General features: G+C 42.5%; 1 protein-coding gene across 3 annotated transcripts in view; it reads right to left on the bottom strand.

Annotated features, from left to right (window-relative positions):
• LOC121976916 (THO complex subunit 2-like) overlaps positions 1-1,905 on the bottom strand; it is a 67,149-nt gene extending 65,244 nt beyond the window's left edge. For all 3 annotated transcript variants that reach the window (XM_042529327.1, XM_042529329.1, XM_042529328.1), the window contains exons 1-2: positions 1,566-1,905; positions 1,338-1,463 (exon numbers count right to left, since the gene is read on the bottom strand). In XM_042529327.1, the coding sequence (XP_042385261.1) occupies positions 1,338-1,463; positions 1,566-1,691 (252 nt within the window). In that variant the 5' untranslated portion in view covers positions 1,692-1,905. The remainder of the gene's footprint in view (positions 1-1,337; positions 1,464-1,565) is intronic.
• Between the last annotated feature and the right edge of the window lie 11,077 nt (positions 1,906-12,982).

The raw sequence follows: 12,982 nt of genomic DNA, 5'->3' as shown, positions 1-12,982 counted from the left end.
TAGGTCAAAGTCAACAAAGGTATGGAATAATTGGCTCAAGCATCAGGTAACATGATTCAATAGCTAATTGAACTAAAGGCATTACTGAATTCATCTTCCTTCTAAACATTCATTAAGTGCAAGCCCACCATACTACAGAGCCATACTTTAAAAAATGGGTGAATGATGAAGTTGAATCATAATTATTTATACTTATAAATCCAAACTGAATTCAACAAGAACACAATATGAAGTAGGAGCTAGCATGGAAGTGACAGAAGTACACTTATGGAAGTGACAGTATTGCACTACTACGATATTAACTGACCGATTTATTGAAATAAAATGATTCGTTAAAAGTACCAAATCCTATGTCACATATTGTCTTTTTAAGAACTCTTAGCTAATCTTGCATCACTTAGATAGATTGCCTAGGAAGTTTCAACTAGCATTTTAACATTCTACATCCTCTGATATCGACACAAAATGGCATGACACTGTGTCATGATAACATGAATTGTTAGCTCTTTAAATAGATAAGTAAATGTTGTATGATACCGACTTTAAGAAAACTTTTGCAGCATACATAATACTTTTAACTCCTAAATTTTGTTAACCTGAAGAATGCAGCTACTCTTCAAAAATGACCAAAAATATGTCAACAAACTGTCCAATAAGAAAGGAAATTGTTTGAGGAAAATAGAGCAGTCTAGAAAACCATTTCAAGGATTTCAATAAATCACTAGAAGACCATCAGGTCATGTTATCTTGGAACGATTACCTTATTGTACATTAACTAGGATTTCCCTAATTATGCAGCTAAATTGATCCTTTTTTTTCTGTGGTAAAGTCAAATTCCATCGAATGGCTGAATCAAACTTGAAATATTTCTCCAGTTAGCATAAAATCAGATAATTTCCATAATATTCAAAGTCACTTACCTAGAACCTATTCAAATTCAATCAAATGGCTGAATCCACAACTATGCCCTGCTAGGAATTCTTTCATTGTCTACTGTTTCTTCATAGAGTAAAGCAAACGCTACACATGCTAGGATGACACCTCATTGCATATACTAACCAGCATTCATAGCAACAGAACAATCAACTTAATTTTCAGGAGAGGTTTAATATGCTTTCAGTGAACCCAATGAACTGACTAACTATACTAATGTGTTCTGAGACTTTAGCCACCATTTACTCTTAAGAGAAACAAATTTAAAATACCTAAATAGCTTAACCAGAAAAGTTTCTCTTAGTTCACGAATCCAGCTCAAAAGCAGAAGATCATGAGCTAGTAATAAGCTGCATGAATAAGATAGAACGAATCTTTATGGGAATTGCATAAAAGTAACTGACATCTTGCCCCATATGAGCGATGGTATCGGCCAAGACAGAACTCATATCCTCCAGCTGTTGCTCCTCCACGAACACGACCGAGTCCAACGCCGCCTTGCACTTTGGGGTCGGCAAATCTCCACGAACCTGAGCCCAATCCAATCGAGAAAACAAAAACATCAGACCTCGCTCCATCTTCGGCGGAGGCGATGCAATCTAAAAACCCTACAACTCTCGATAAGCACGGACCACGGCACAGCAAAGCTCGTAGAGGAAGCGGCCCATGGGGACCGGATCGGCGACCTTGAACCCAGCGTTCGAACCCTTCCACTCCTGGAGGCATTCCTCGTTGACGTACTTGGATTCTAGCGTCATCGAATCGAAGAGGCAAGCAGAGCCCTAGGGTTTCAGGCGGAAGCTCTCGCCAAAGGTTACAGCCCCCCAGGAAGGAGGGGATCGGGGGCTCAGGGGACGGCGAAGTGGCGGCGCAGGGAAGGTGGCGGTGGCGAGAGAAGGGTTGACGAGGTCGCGATGCTTCTCCGCCGCAGTGAGCCACCGCGGGTAGCGACTGCAGTGGCTTCGAGGACGGCCGAGCAATGCAGCAAAGAACTTGAAAGATTTATTGGGCCGAGATTCTTCCATAAAGCCCACTGCCGTTGATCTGGTGGTTCGATTATGGATTTTAGATGAATGTGGAATTAATTGGAATATAAGATCCTGAGACCAAGTAAATTGTATTTTTATTATTTTAAGGATAAATAATATTTAAAAAAAAAAAATTTTTACTTTTTGAATTGTTTTCAAAACAAATATGTTTGATTTCGTTAAAAGAACAAGACCATCCAATTTGTTTTATTTCTATGCTTAACTTAATTGGATTGAATTTGGTTCATAATAATGCATGACTTACCTTGAGTCATATTATCCATCCAATCATTATTTAATATATGTCGTGATTATATATATATATATAATTTTATTACCATTAACATATAAAAATATTGTCACAATACACAACAACTAAAGTAAAAAATTAGCTCGAGAAATAAAATCAAAGACAATTTATGATGTGGATGTCAAAGGATAATGCTAGAGTGCAATTAATCTGATGAGTCACTAAAATAGAGAGGATCGTTGAAACATAGATGGTTGATAGAAAACATAAGGTCGTTGGAACAAAGAGGGTCGTCAAAATATAAAAATTTGCTGGAATTGTGAAAATATATGAAATGCGAGCATATTTTTTCATTAATCTTGTATGTGACCTTTAGAATCGGTTCCTAAACCGCTTCTAAAAGAAACTTATAGGATCGGTTCTAATAACCGATTATATATATATATGTCCAATAGCAACGGTTTACCAATCGCTTCATAAAAATCAATTGGAGCGATTTTAAGAGTGGTTATACTTGACCGATTCTATTGGGTCTGTTTTTACAACCATTGCTAATTTTTCGATCTTGAAATGTCCTTTTTTGTAGTGAGAAGAAATTCTCCCTCCTCGATCCGTGGTGGCGGCGTACCAAAACACTAGGGAACACCCAAGCCCCCTTCTCTCGGATAAACAGTGCCACCTAATAAGCCTTAAACAATTTAATGGCTAAACTGCCCTCCTCTTTCTCTCTAATTCCTCCTAAGTTCCTGTAAACTATATCCACATCAAAAGACTTCCTTCAAGTCTAGTCGAAGGAGGCGCAAGTCCGACTGACTAGACTCAGTCTAATGTAAAGCAAAAAATCGCTCCTAAAGGCAAAGTTCAATCGTTGGACCTATCATATGAAGTCGAACGAGTAGTTGTGGCGATGCCGAGCAAGTAACTAAAGTAATACCAAGTGAGCGACGAAAAATGGTACCGAGCGTATGCCGAGCAAGCGATCGATTGAATGTCGTTCGAGCGACCAAGCGATATCGAGTAGACGGTCAGACGATGATGATCAGAGCAGTTGGGCGATCATGTAAATGTCAAACAAGAAGCAAAACAAGTGTCGACCGAGCTGCGAATGCAGGACAGGAAGATGAGTGAGACGCAAGCGATGAATGAGAGGAATGTCGACCAGGCAATGAGTGCCGAATAGAGTGACAAGTGAGACCAGCACTTGATCAGGGAGAGAACTCGACAGACTAGTGATTGTGCCCGACCGAGAGGTCGTTGGCCATGAGAGCCCTGCTCGCTTATAACTCAATCTCAGGCAAGAATCTGAAATGCTGCCCGAGAGAATTCGATCGAACGGTCGAATGGTACCTAACGAATGTCCAACAAATAGAAGAATGTCGAGTGTGCGTATAAACGGAACAAAGCAACAGACCGAATAGAATCGAGTGGGAGATCGAAGAAATGTCGATCAAGCTCTCGAGAGAACACCAGGCTGGTAGAAAGGTGACGGTTGAGCGGTATTGAGCGCGTGATCGAGAAAATGTCAACCGAGCGATAGTAAACCGGGGCGTACGACTGAAAAATGCCCACCGAGCAATCGAGAGAACATCGAGTGGATGGAAATTAAAGACGATGGGCAAGCGGTGTCGAGTGTGCAACCTAGAAAATGTCAACCGAGTGATAGTAAACCGCGATCGGACGGTCAAAAAATATCCACCGAGCAATCAGGAGAATGTCAAGTGGATGGAAATTAAAGACGATGGCGAGTGGTGTCGAGCGTATGACCTAGAAAATGTCGACCGGGTAATCGAAAAAAATATCGAATGGGCGACTGAAATAATGTCGAGCAGGTAGATGAAGGATGAGTAAGCAGAGTCGAGCGCGCGACTGAGAAAGTGTCGACCGGACAACAGGGAGAATGTCAAGCGGGTCGAAAGACGATAGGCAAGCGATGTCGAGCGTGCGATCGAGAAAGTGCTGACCAGACAATCAAGAGAATGCCTAGCTAGTGGACGTAAAAATGTCAAGCAATACAAGCAAGTAGCTGAATGGATGGTCGGGCGATACTGATCGATCAGCTAAGAGAATGCCGACTGAGCACCCGAAAGAATGTCGACCGGGCATCCGAGAGAATGTCGATCAAGCATCCAAGAGAATGTTGGGCAAGCGGCCGAGTGGTACAGTGAGTGGTTGAGCAAACAACCAAATGACATTGATCAAGCAGCTACTAAGATGCCGACCGAGCAACAGAAACAATGCCAAGCAGAACCTAGAGGTCGATGGTGAATGAGAGTGAAACCTGTAAGCTGAGCGAGAGCGAATCCTGTGAACGGAGTGGGCGTGGAGTCTGTGAGATCGAAGGCGAACGGGAGTATAGCCCTTGAGCCGAGCAAGCGCAGAGTTGGTGAACCGAGGGGGAGCAGATCCTGAGAGATCGAAAAGCACAACGTCGATGCAATGAGCGAGCATGAAGCCCATTGAAGGCAGTGCAAAAGGGGGCCAAGTCGGAGATCCGAGTGGGCGCAAAGCCCGTGAGTCGAGTGGGCACGAAGCCTGTGAGCCTAACAACGAGTGGGACGAGTGACTGAGTAGCGAACATCGACCAATCGGTGAGTGAGAAGAGTACCCAACCAGGGAGGAAACTTGACCGCCTAGTCGATGTGCACGTGTGCGGCGCATGCTTATAACTCGCACTAGGGCAAGAGTCTTGAGAGGCAACCGGGAGGTCGTTGGTCGCAAAAGCATGCTCGTTTATCACTCACGTTGGGGCAAGAATCTAGAATGTCGAACGAGAGGTCGTTGGTCATGAGAGCATGCTCACCTCACGCTGAGATGAGAGTCTGGAAAGCCGATAGGGAGGTCGTTGGTCATGAGAGCGTGCTCACATATAACTCGCGCTGAGGCGAGAGTTTGGAACGTCGATCGAGATGTCGTTGATCATGAGAGCATGCTCACTTATAACTCACGCTGGGCGCGAGAGTCTGGAACGCCAATAGAGAGGTTGTTGGTCGCGAGAGCATGCTCATTTATAACTCGCATTGAGGCGAGAGTCTGAAGCCCGAATGGGACGTCGTTGGCCACGAGATTATGCTCGTTTATAACTCGCGCTAGGGCGAGAGTTTGGAGCCCGACCAAGAGGTCGTTAGCCGCGAGAGCATGCTCACTTACTGGGGTGAGAGTCTGGAGCCCGACCAAAAGGTTGTTGGTCGCGAGAGCATGCTCGCTTATAACTCGCGCTGGGGCGAGAGTCTGGAGCGCCGACCAAGAGGTCGTTGTCGATACTCCGGTCTGAGACCAGTGGCGATACTCTGGTTCAAAACCAGTGGCGATAGCACGATCCCGAATAGAGGAGGATAAGCCTTGAAGTCCACAGAAGCGGAGCCTGTAGCAATATGAGAGGGTAAAGCCTTTATCATACATGCACGCGAAGTGGTGTCGATCAGTTGAGGATCTAACTTGATCCCTCGACTCCCAAATGCCCATGAAGTCGGGGAGAGAAAGTGTCGATCCCTCAACTCCCAAATGTCCACGGAGTTAAGAAGAGAATAATTTGAGCTCTAACCATTAAAAGGAATGAAGCCCATAGCAATATAAGGGAGCAGAGTCCGTAACAATAAAAGGAAGTAGAGTGCCACAGGTTGAGGGTGCAAAGCCTGTAGACGTAAGAGGATGCAAAACCACATAGTGAAGAGTGTAGAGCCTATAGCACACCTGATTGAGGAGTTGGGCCCCTAGTCCTTGATCGGGGAGTAAGACCCCTAGCCTATAATCAAAGAGCGAGACCCCTAGATCTTGATCGGGAAGCAGTACCGCGAGTCTCTGATCGGGGACCTGTCTCCCTAGTGTCTGATAAGGGAGTTGTGCCCCTAGTATCCGATCAAAAAACTATGGCTCTAGTTTTTTATCAAGGGACAAAGATCTTACTCTCTTATCAAGGAGATATAGTAGATCTTGTAACCGTAAAAAGGGAGCAGAGCCTGTAACGAACCTGATCAAGGAGTCGTGCCAATCGGCTGAGGGTCTGTCTCGGTCCCTTGACTCCAGAATACCCATGAAGTCAGGAAAAAAATAAAATGAAAAAATTAACCTATCAGCCAACTAAAGCTCCAACTCAATCCCTTGACTCCCGAATACCCGTGGAGTAAGGGGAGAAGAAAATATGTTTGTTACGATCCTCCGGGACTGTGATAATGGTAGAGAACCTTCTAATGTCATCCATCTTCATGTTTCATAATAGGTGGAGAAGATTCCCACAGACGATGTCAAATTTAATCCTGTCCCGAATCTGAGTCAGACAGATCGCCGGGTGAGGTGGATGGAATGTTGATCGAATCACGATATCCCGGAGGGGAGGATATGTTGAGATCGCTTCTATGTTGACCAAGTCGTCATAAGTCCTCTGGTAAACACTATCTGCAACCAGCGACCAGGTCACCCCCGGCCTTTGGTGCCCCGATGCACAAGACACATCCAACGAAAATATAAGAAATAGACTAAGATGTATAATAATGAAATGCGTATAGAATAAGAATGGAGAACGTACCCTGGTTCAGGGGGCGCCCTCGGGTGGTTCGGTGAGCTGGTCAGGACGCTGCTCGAGTTGTTGTGATCCGGAATAGTAGATGAACGGGAGCCGGATGTGGAGCTGGGTCTGGCGGTGTCGAGCCGAATGCGACCTGGATCCGGAATACGACACGCAAGTCGGGACCTAACAGCAACATGTAGACCAGGATATGACCTCAACACATAATCCAGGATAAGATATCAGCACACAAGGCAGGAGATCATAGCGGCACGTAAGCCAAAATACAATAATGGCACACAGGTCGGATAGTAATAACGACACGAAGGCCGGAACACCACATTGGCACAAAACTGGAACATAACAACGACTCGTTGGTCAAAACAAAATAGCGACTAAGACTTCGAGAGACGAGGGTGTCGAGTTATCAGATCCGACAGCGGCAAGAGAGGCGGTGCTATGGTGTCCTGGAGAGCGGCAGCCGAGGGCTACGTTGGAGGCGCGCGGTAAATCGAGAAGTGGTAGTCGGGGGAAGGAGCTATAGTGCTAGGCCGATAGCTCAGGTCTATTCACATAGGCCTAGCAGCGAAGGAACTGCTAGCCTATACCATAATGACACTAGCGACACGAATAGCGGGGAAGAAGGAGGCGTCGAAGCTAGGGAGGTGGCTGCAAGGACTCCTCATCACGGTGGTGGTTGTTAAGGTCAAAATGTGCTAGAGGGGGGTGAATAGCTAATCGCGCTCATCGTAACTTGCTTCTTGGTGATGATATGCAGTAGAAAGAACAAGAAATAAAAAATACAACGCTAACACAAAGGATTTACTTAGTATCCACCTCAAGAAGAGGTAACTAATCCAAGGATCCACACACACGAGCACTCTCCACTATGAAAACACTCTTTTATGATAACTACCGAAGGCGGAGAATCCCTACAACACTCTCAATACAAGAAGAAAGAAAGGGAAGCAAATACAATTGAAATCTTACAAGATTTACACTGAAAACCCTAATCCTAACTTCTTCTTCTTCTTGTAGATCGCCTCTTGACTTGGACGTGCACCAGCACTTGCCTCCAAGAACCTTCAAGAACTGGCGGTGAGAGCTCAGAAAAGTCGCTGTGAAGATTAGAGAAGTATCGGGCGAAGAAGTGCTGAAGAAGATGCTCGAAAGGCTTTATCCAGCGCCAACGGTCGGATCTCAATCGATTGAATTGTTCTCAATCGATTGGGGAGGTTTTGGATTGATCGCTTGATCGATCTAGAGTGCCTCTGTGCTCTTGAAAATTGCTTGAATCGATTGCCCAATCAATTCACATGTCTTACACGATTTCCAAGCTCCCAATCGATCACCCGATCAATTGGAGGCTCCCAATCGATCGGGTGATCGATTGGGAGGGTCTATGTGCTCGCGGTGATAACTCCCAATCGATCACTCGATCGATTGGGCTAAGATTTCTTCGCGGCACCCGTCTAATCGATCAACCGATCGATTGGACTATGATTGAATCGATCGGTTGATCGATTGACTCATTGTTGGCTTGCCAAATCAAGTCTAAAGACCCTAAAAATCAACATTCGATCAACCATGATATATTGGGACATCATGCCTAGCATTTGGTCACCCTCGACCTGCTAGGACTTCCTTACTAAGTGTCCGGTTAATCCCTTTGATCCACTTAGACTTTTCTCCTCATGCCAAGTATCCGGTCAACCCTTTGACCTACTTGGACTTCTCAATACAAGGTGTCCGGTCAACCTTGACCCACCTGGATTTCCACATGCCTGGCTTCACTCACCAGGTCTTTCACCTAACTTTACTTACTAGGATTTTTATACTGCCTAGCTTCACTCACTAGGTCTTTCACCTGACTTCACTCACCAAGATTTTCCAACTGCCAGGCTTCGCTCACCAGGACTTCTCCTCTGCCTAGCTTCACTCACTAGGTCTTTCACCTGGCTTTACTCACCAGGATTTTCCTTCTGCCTAGCTTCACTCACTAGGTCTTTCACCTGATTTCACTTACCAGGATTTTCATACTGTTTAGCTTCACTCACTAGGACTTCCCAGTTAAGTATTCGGTCAGTCTTGACCTACCTGACTCTTTTTCACATCTAACTGATCAACCTTGACCAGAGAAGAATTGTACCAATAGTCTCCCCAAATGAATGATTGTACCTGCAATCTCCATGTATTGTCAAATATTGAAATCCAAACATCAAGACTCAAGCTTGAGCCTTCTCAAGCATAGTCAACCAGGTCAACCTTGACCCAAAGGATATTGCACCAACAATCTCCCCCTTTTTTATGTTTGACAATACCTTTAAGTTAGGCTAATCCCATAGCCTCAACTTCGTTTCATGCCAAGGCATGAATGAGGGTTTTCTTCATTCTCCCCCTTTCCTATAAGGCAAACTCCCTCTTTAGGTAATGAAGGTCTAACTTAAACCCTACATTCTCCCCCTATTGGCACACATCAAAAAGAACTCTCCCCTGAAGAGTTACTCACCGTTGGTCATAACTTCACTCGTTGGACACAACACTACAACGAAGCTCTCATACCCTTCACTGTATTCAACAGTCACCCTTGAGCATTAACCAATCCAACAATGAAGGTCTCATACCCTTCACTGTATTCAACGCTCACCCTTAAGCATTAACCAATCCAACAATGAATGTCTCATACCTTTCACTGTATTAAATGCTCACCCTGGAGCATTATTCCACGTTATGATGCTCATCCTAGAGCATCCATAACCCCACAATAAAGATACCCACTTTCCATTATTTTTCAACGCTCAACCTTGAGCATTATTTTTCTAAACGAAGGTTTAACCACCTTCAATGATTTTAGAAAATAAATTCCATTTCCTTAAGTTCCACCTTCTATCATTGCACCAACAATGACTTGGAATCCCCAAATATTTAGAAAACCCAAAATTAGAAGTTTTGAGATTCAAACATTCAATAATGAAATCAAACCTCAACCTAAACTTCTACTTAGTCTTCTTTAACCAATCTATCCTTGTTTTCATCATGAAAACTCTCCCTAAATGTATACAAATATGTTTTGATGGGTTAGGAAAGGTTACGTAGACTAAAAATGATCTAAAATACTGAAATTAAGCTTTCCCGGCCGAAATCAGTACTTCAATCGATCAATGGATCGATTCAAGCAGTGTGGATCGATCGATGGATCGATCCGGCGAGCTTCTGCTCGCGATAACAGCCTTCTTAATCGATCACTCGATCGATTGAGACACTCCAATTGATCAGGTGATCGATTGGAACACTGAAATTCTAAAATTTCATTTCAGTTAAATTCAGAAACTCCCCAAATATTCTACAAAATTCTAAAAATCATAAAAATCGTTGTAGACATTATTTAGGGTATATACTATCAAGGAAAAATAGTTTTCTATGAAAATACTTCTTATTTTTAAATATTGACACAACCTTGAAAACTTATAAAATCTTCAATGTTTTCTTCTAGTTTGTGTCTAACTTTTCAATGATGATTACTATCAAAAGATAGTCTTCACCAAGGTTTTTCAAAATGTATTTAAAATTATTTTCAAAATCAATATCTAATCATGTTCTTTGGGCTCAATATACATGACTTGTACATTAGTTTTCCAAATGATTGGAAAACACATAACTATGTGTTTTGATGAACTCAAAACTCAACTAGATGCACTAAATCAACATCTTGAATTTTGTTCATTATTCTAACATCTCACTTGTATTTAATGTATATTAAAACACATACAAGTCACCTTATAGTTATTTGTGAGATGTAAAATTTGGTTTTTGTCCTAAACTAGAGAGCATGCATATCTACCTTGACATTTTGAAATTATGAACATCCATCTAGGATGTTACTTGTTAGTAAATGTCATTTTCCTTAATTGCAATGAATTAAAAATAATTCATAATGTGCTATGGCATACATAAAAATAAATAATTTTCAAAAGAAAATTCGCTAAAATTACATGATGTATGCATGCCATGACATGATATTTTTGTATTTTTCATAATGAAACATGAATGTAACATATGATGTCATGACATATGAAGGGCAAACAAACATGACAAGTTAGCATAAATAAAATATACCTAGATTACCTATCTAAGTATCCTTAAACCTTAGCTAACTTAAAATTTTAAATCGTAGATTGGCTATGATTTCCCAAAAAGATGCCAAAACCCAACTTGGCATTTCTTTAACTCTTGATTTAAATTTGCGCCAATTAAAATTAAGTATATTTCCTCAAATTTTGACACGTTTTACTCTTCCAAAGAGTAAACAATTAAATTAAGTTCTAGATTTGTCTTTAATTCCCCAATAAGATGCCAAAATCCTAACTTGACATTTCTTTACACTTGATTTCTTGTGTTAATTTAAAAATTACCTCAAATTTCTCAAATTATGGCACATTTTGCTCTTCTTCAGAGTAAATGAAATCCACTTTATTTTCAAAGGTTAATAATAACCTTGAAAATGCTCTCTAAGTGTCAACTTCATCAAAGTTGGGTTAACTACCCTTCCAATTAGAGTTGATACTCTCTAACCCATCTAAGGGGTAGAGAAAATATTCCTAGGAACTCAAAACCTATTGGTACTCCTTGGATGCTCTACGTACTCACTAGGGATAACTTCCCTAGATACTTTCCTAATGACCATGTTAGACTTCTTAGAAGCCTTTGTCACCTTTTCTAGGTCAACTCTAGGGAATGCTTCCCTTGTGACCTTCCTAGTGACTTTCTTAGACCTCTTAGAAGTCTTAGTCATATTTGTTGTTGCAAAGATACTCCTAGGGATAACTTCCCTTGTATCCTTGACTTGACCGCTAGACCTAGGGTTGGTTCTATAGCTATATGGAACCCTATGATAAGAAGACACATCCTTCTTGATTTTAGGTTTGTATCCCAAACCCCTATGGCCATTGGATATCTTATGTGCTCCTAGACCTATATTATGCTCTTTTTGTCCTTTTAAGATATTTTTCATCCATTTTTGGGTCTTTTCAATTTTATCAAGCATTGACCTCAAGACTTGATTTTCTTCCCATAAATCCCTAGATTTTGGTTTTTTATTGTGTCCTTGAGCATTTTTATTTTTAGGCTTATAACTAAAATCCTTAGAGTTCTTCCCTAAATTTTTATCTACCTTTCTAACTTTAGGTGTGGTAGTTTTAGCATGAAGAGCTACATATTTTTCCTTAATGCTATCCTGCTTTCTATTTTTGTGGTAAATAGCCTTAAAATGAAATAAATTAGACCTAGCATGCTTTTTACCATTATTTAAAAGGGTAGGCTCAATAAATGATACCTTGGGTTTTACCTTTGAAGCTCCCCCTTAACTTGTGTTTCCTCCTTTAACTTTGACAGTTTTCTTCTCCTTTGAACATTGGCTCTGATAATGTCCTTTTTGATTACACAAGAAGCACACAATGTGCTCCTTGCTCTTCTTAGTTGTAGGGTGGTCTCCTTAGGCTTCTCCTTGCCCTTTGGTGTCACTTGGCCCTTCTTCTTGATTAATTTAGGGCACTTACTCTTGTAATGCCCATGTTCCCTACACTCAAAACAAATAATATGATTTTTATTTTTAATTGAAATATTTTTACTTTCGCATGTAGGGATGACACTTGATCCTCCATTTGATGTCTCTTGATTTTTGGATAATGCATCATCTTGTTATCTGATCCTGTCCGTGCACTGAGTCGATGGAACTGGGGATGTGGCACTCTCTACTGCTCCCTGGTGATCCTCACAGCGACGTAAGCCTCAGACGAACCTGCAACAAAGTCGGGCCGGGAAGGGGTTCCTGGCGACGACCCTCCGACGCTCAAGTCAGGCGACGACGAGAAGAAGAGAATAAAGACTGTGGCTACAGTAAATGATGCTAGAAAATCATACCTTCGTCGAAGTCCGGGGGTCTTTATATAGGACCTCGGAGAGGCGCGTGCACGCTTCCCGAGACATGCACGTCCCTCAAAGCATACCTTGGGATGGCGTGTCAGAAAAGCATGTCAGACGCCATACCGTAATTGTCCAAACATATCTCTGTCATGTCAGCGGAAACTCCCTCCGTACGATCGTTGGTACGGCCCGGCCGCTGACTATGCTGCTTGTCGACGGCAGACGTCTCGAGAATGATATCACTAGCTGCCCCTTTTGTCCACTTCTAAGCCATTTGTCTTTAACCGGGGTCGGTCGGGCAGATCGATCGGCCTCCCAAGCGCTCGGGTATACACATACCTCGGCCCG

Source organism: Zingiber officinale, chromosome 4B (assembly GCF_018446385.1).
Source record: "Zingiber officinale cultivar Zhangliang chromosome 4B, Zo_v1.1, whole genome shotgun sequence".
Classification (NCBI taxonomy): domain Eukaryota; kingdom Viridiplantae; phylum Streptophyta; class Magnoliopsida; order Zingiberales; family Zingiberaceae; genus Zingiber; species Zingiber officinale.
Note: the sequence above shows the minus strand (reverse complement) of the source record. Positions and strands in the feature narration are given on the sequence as shown.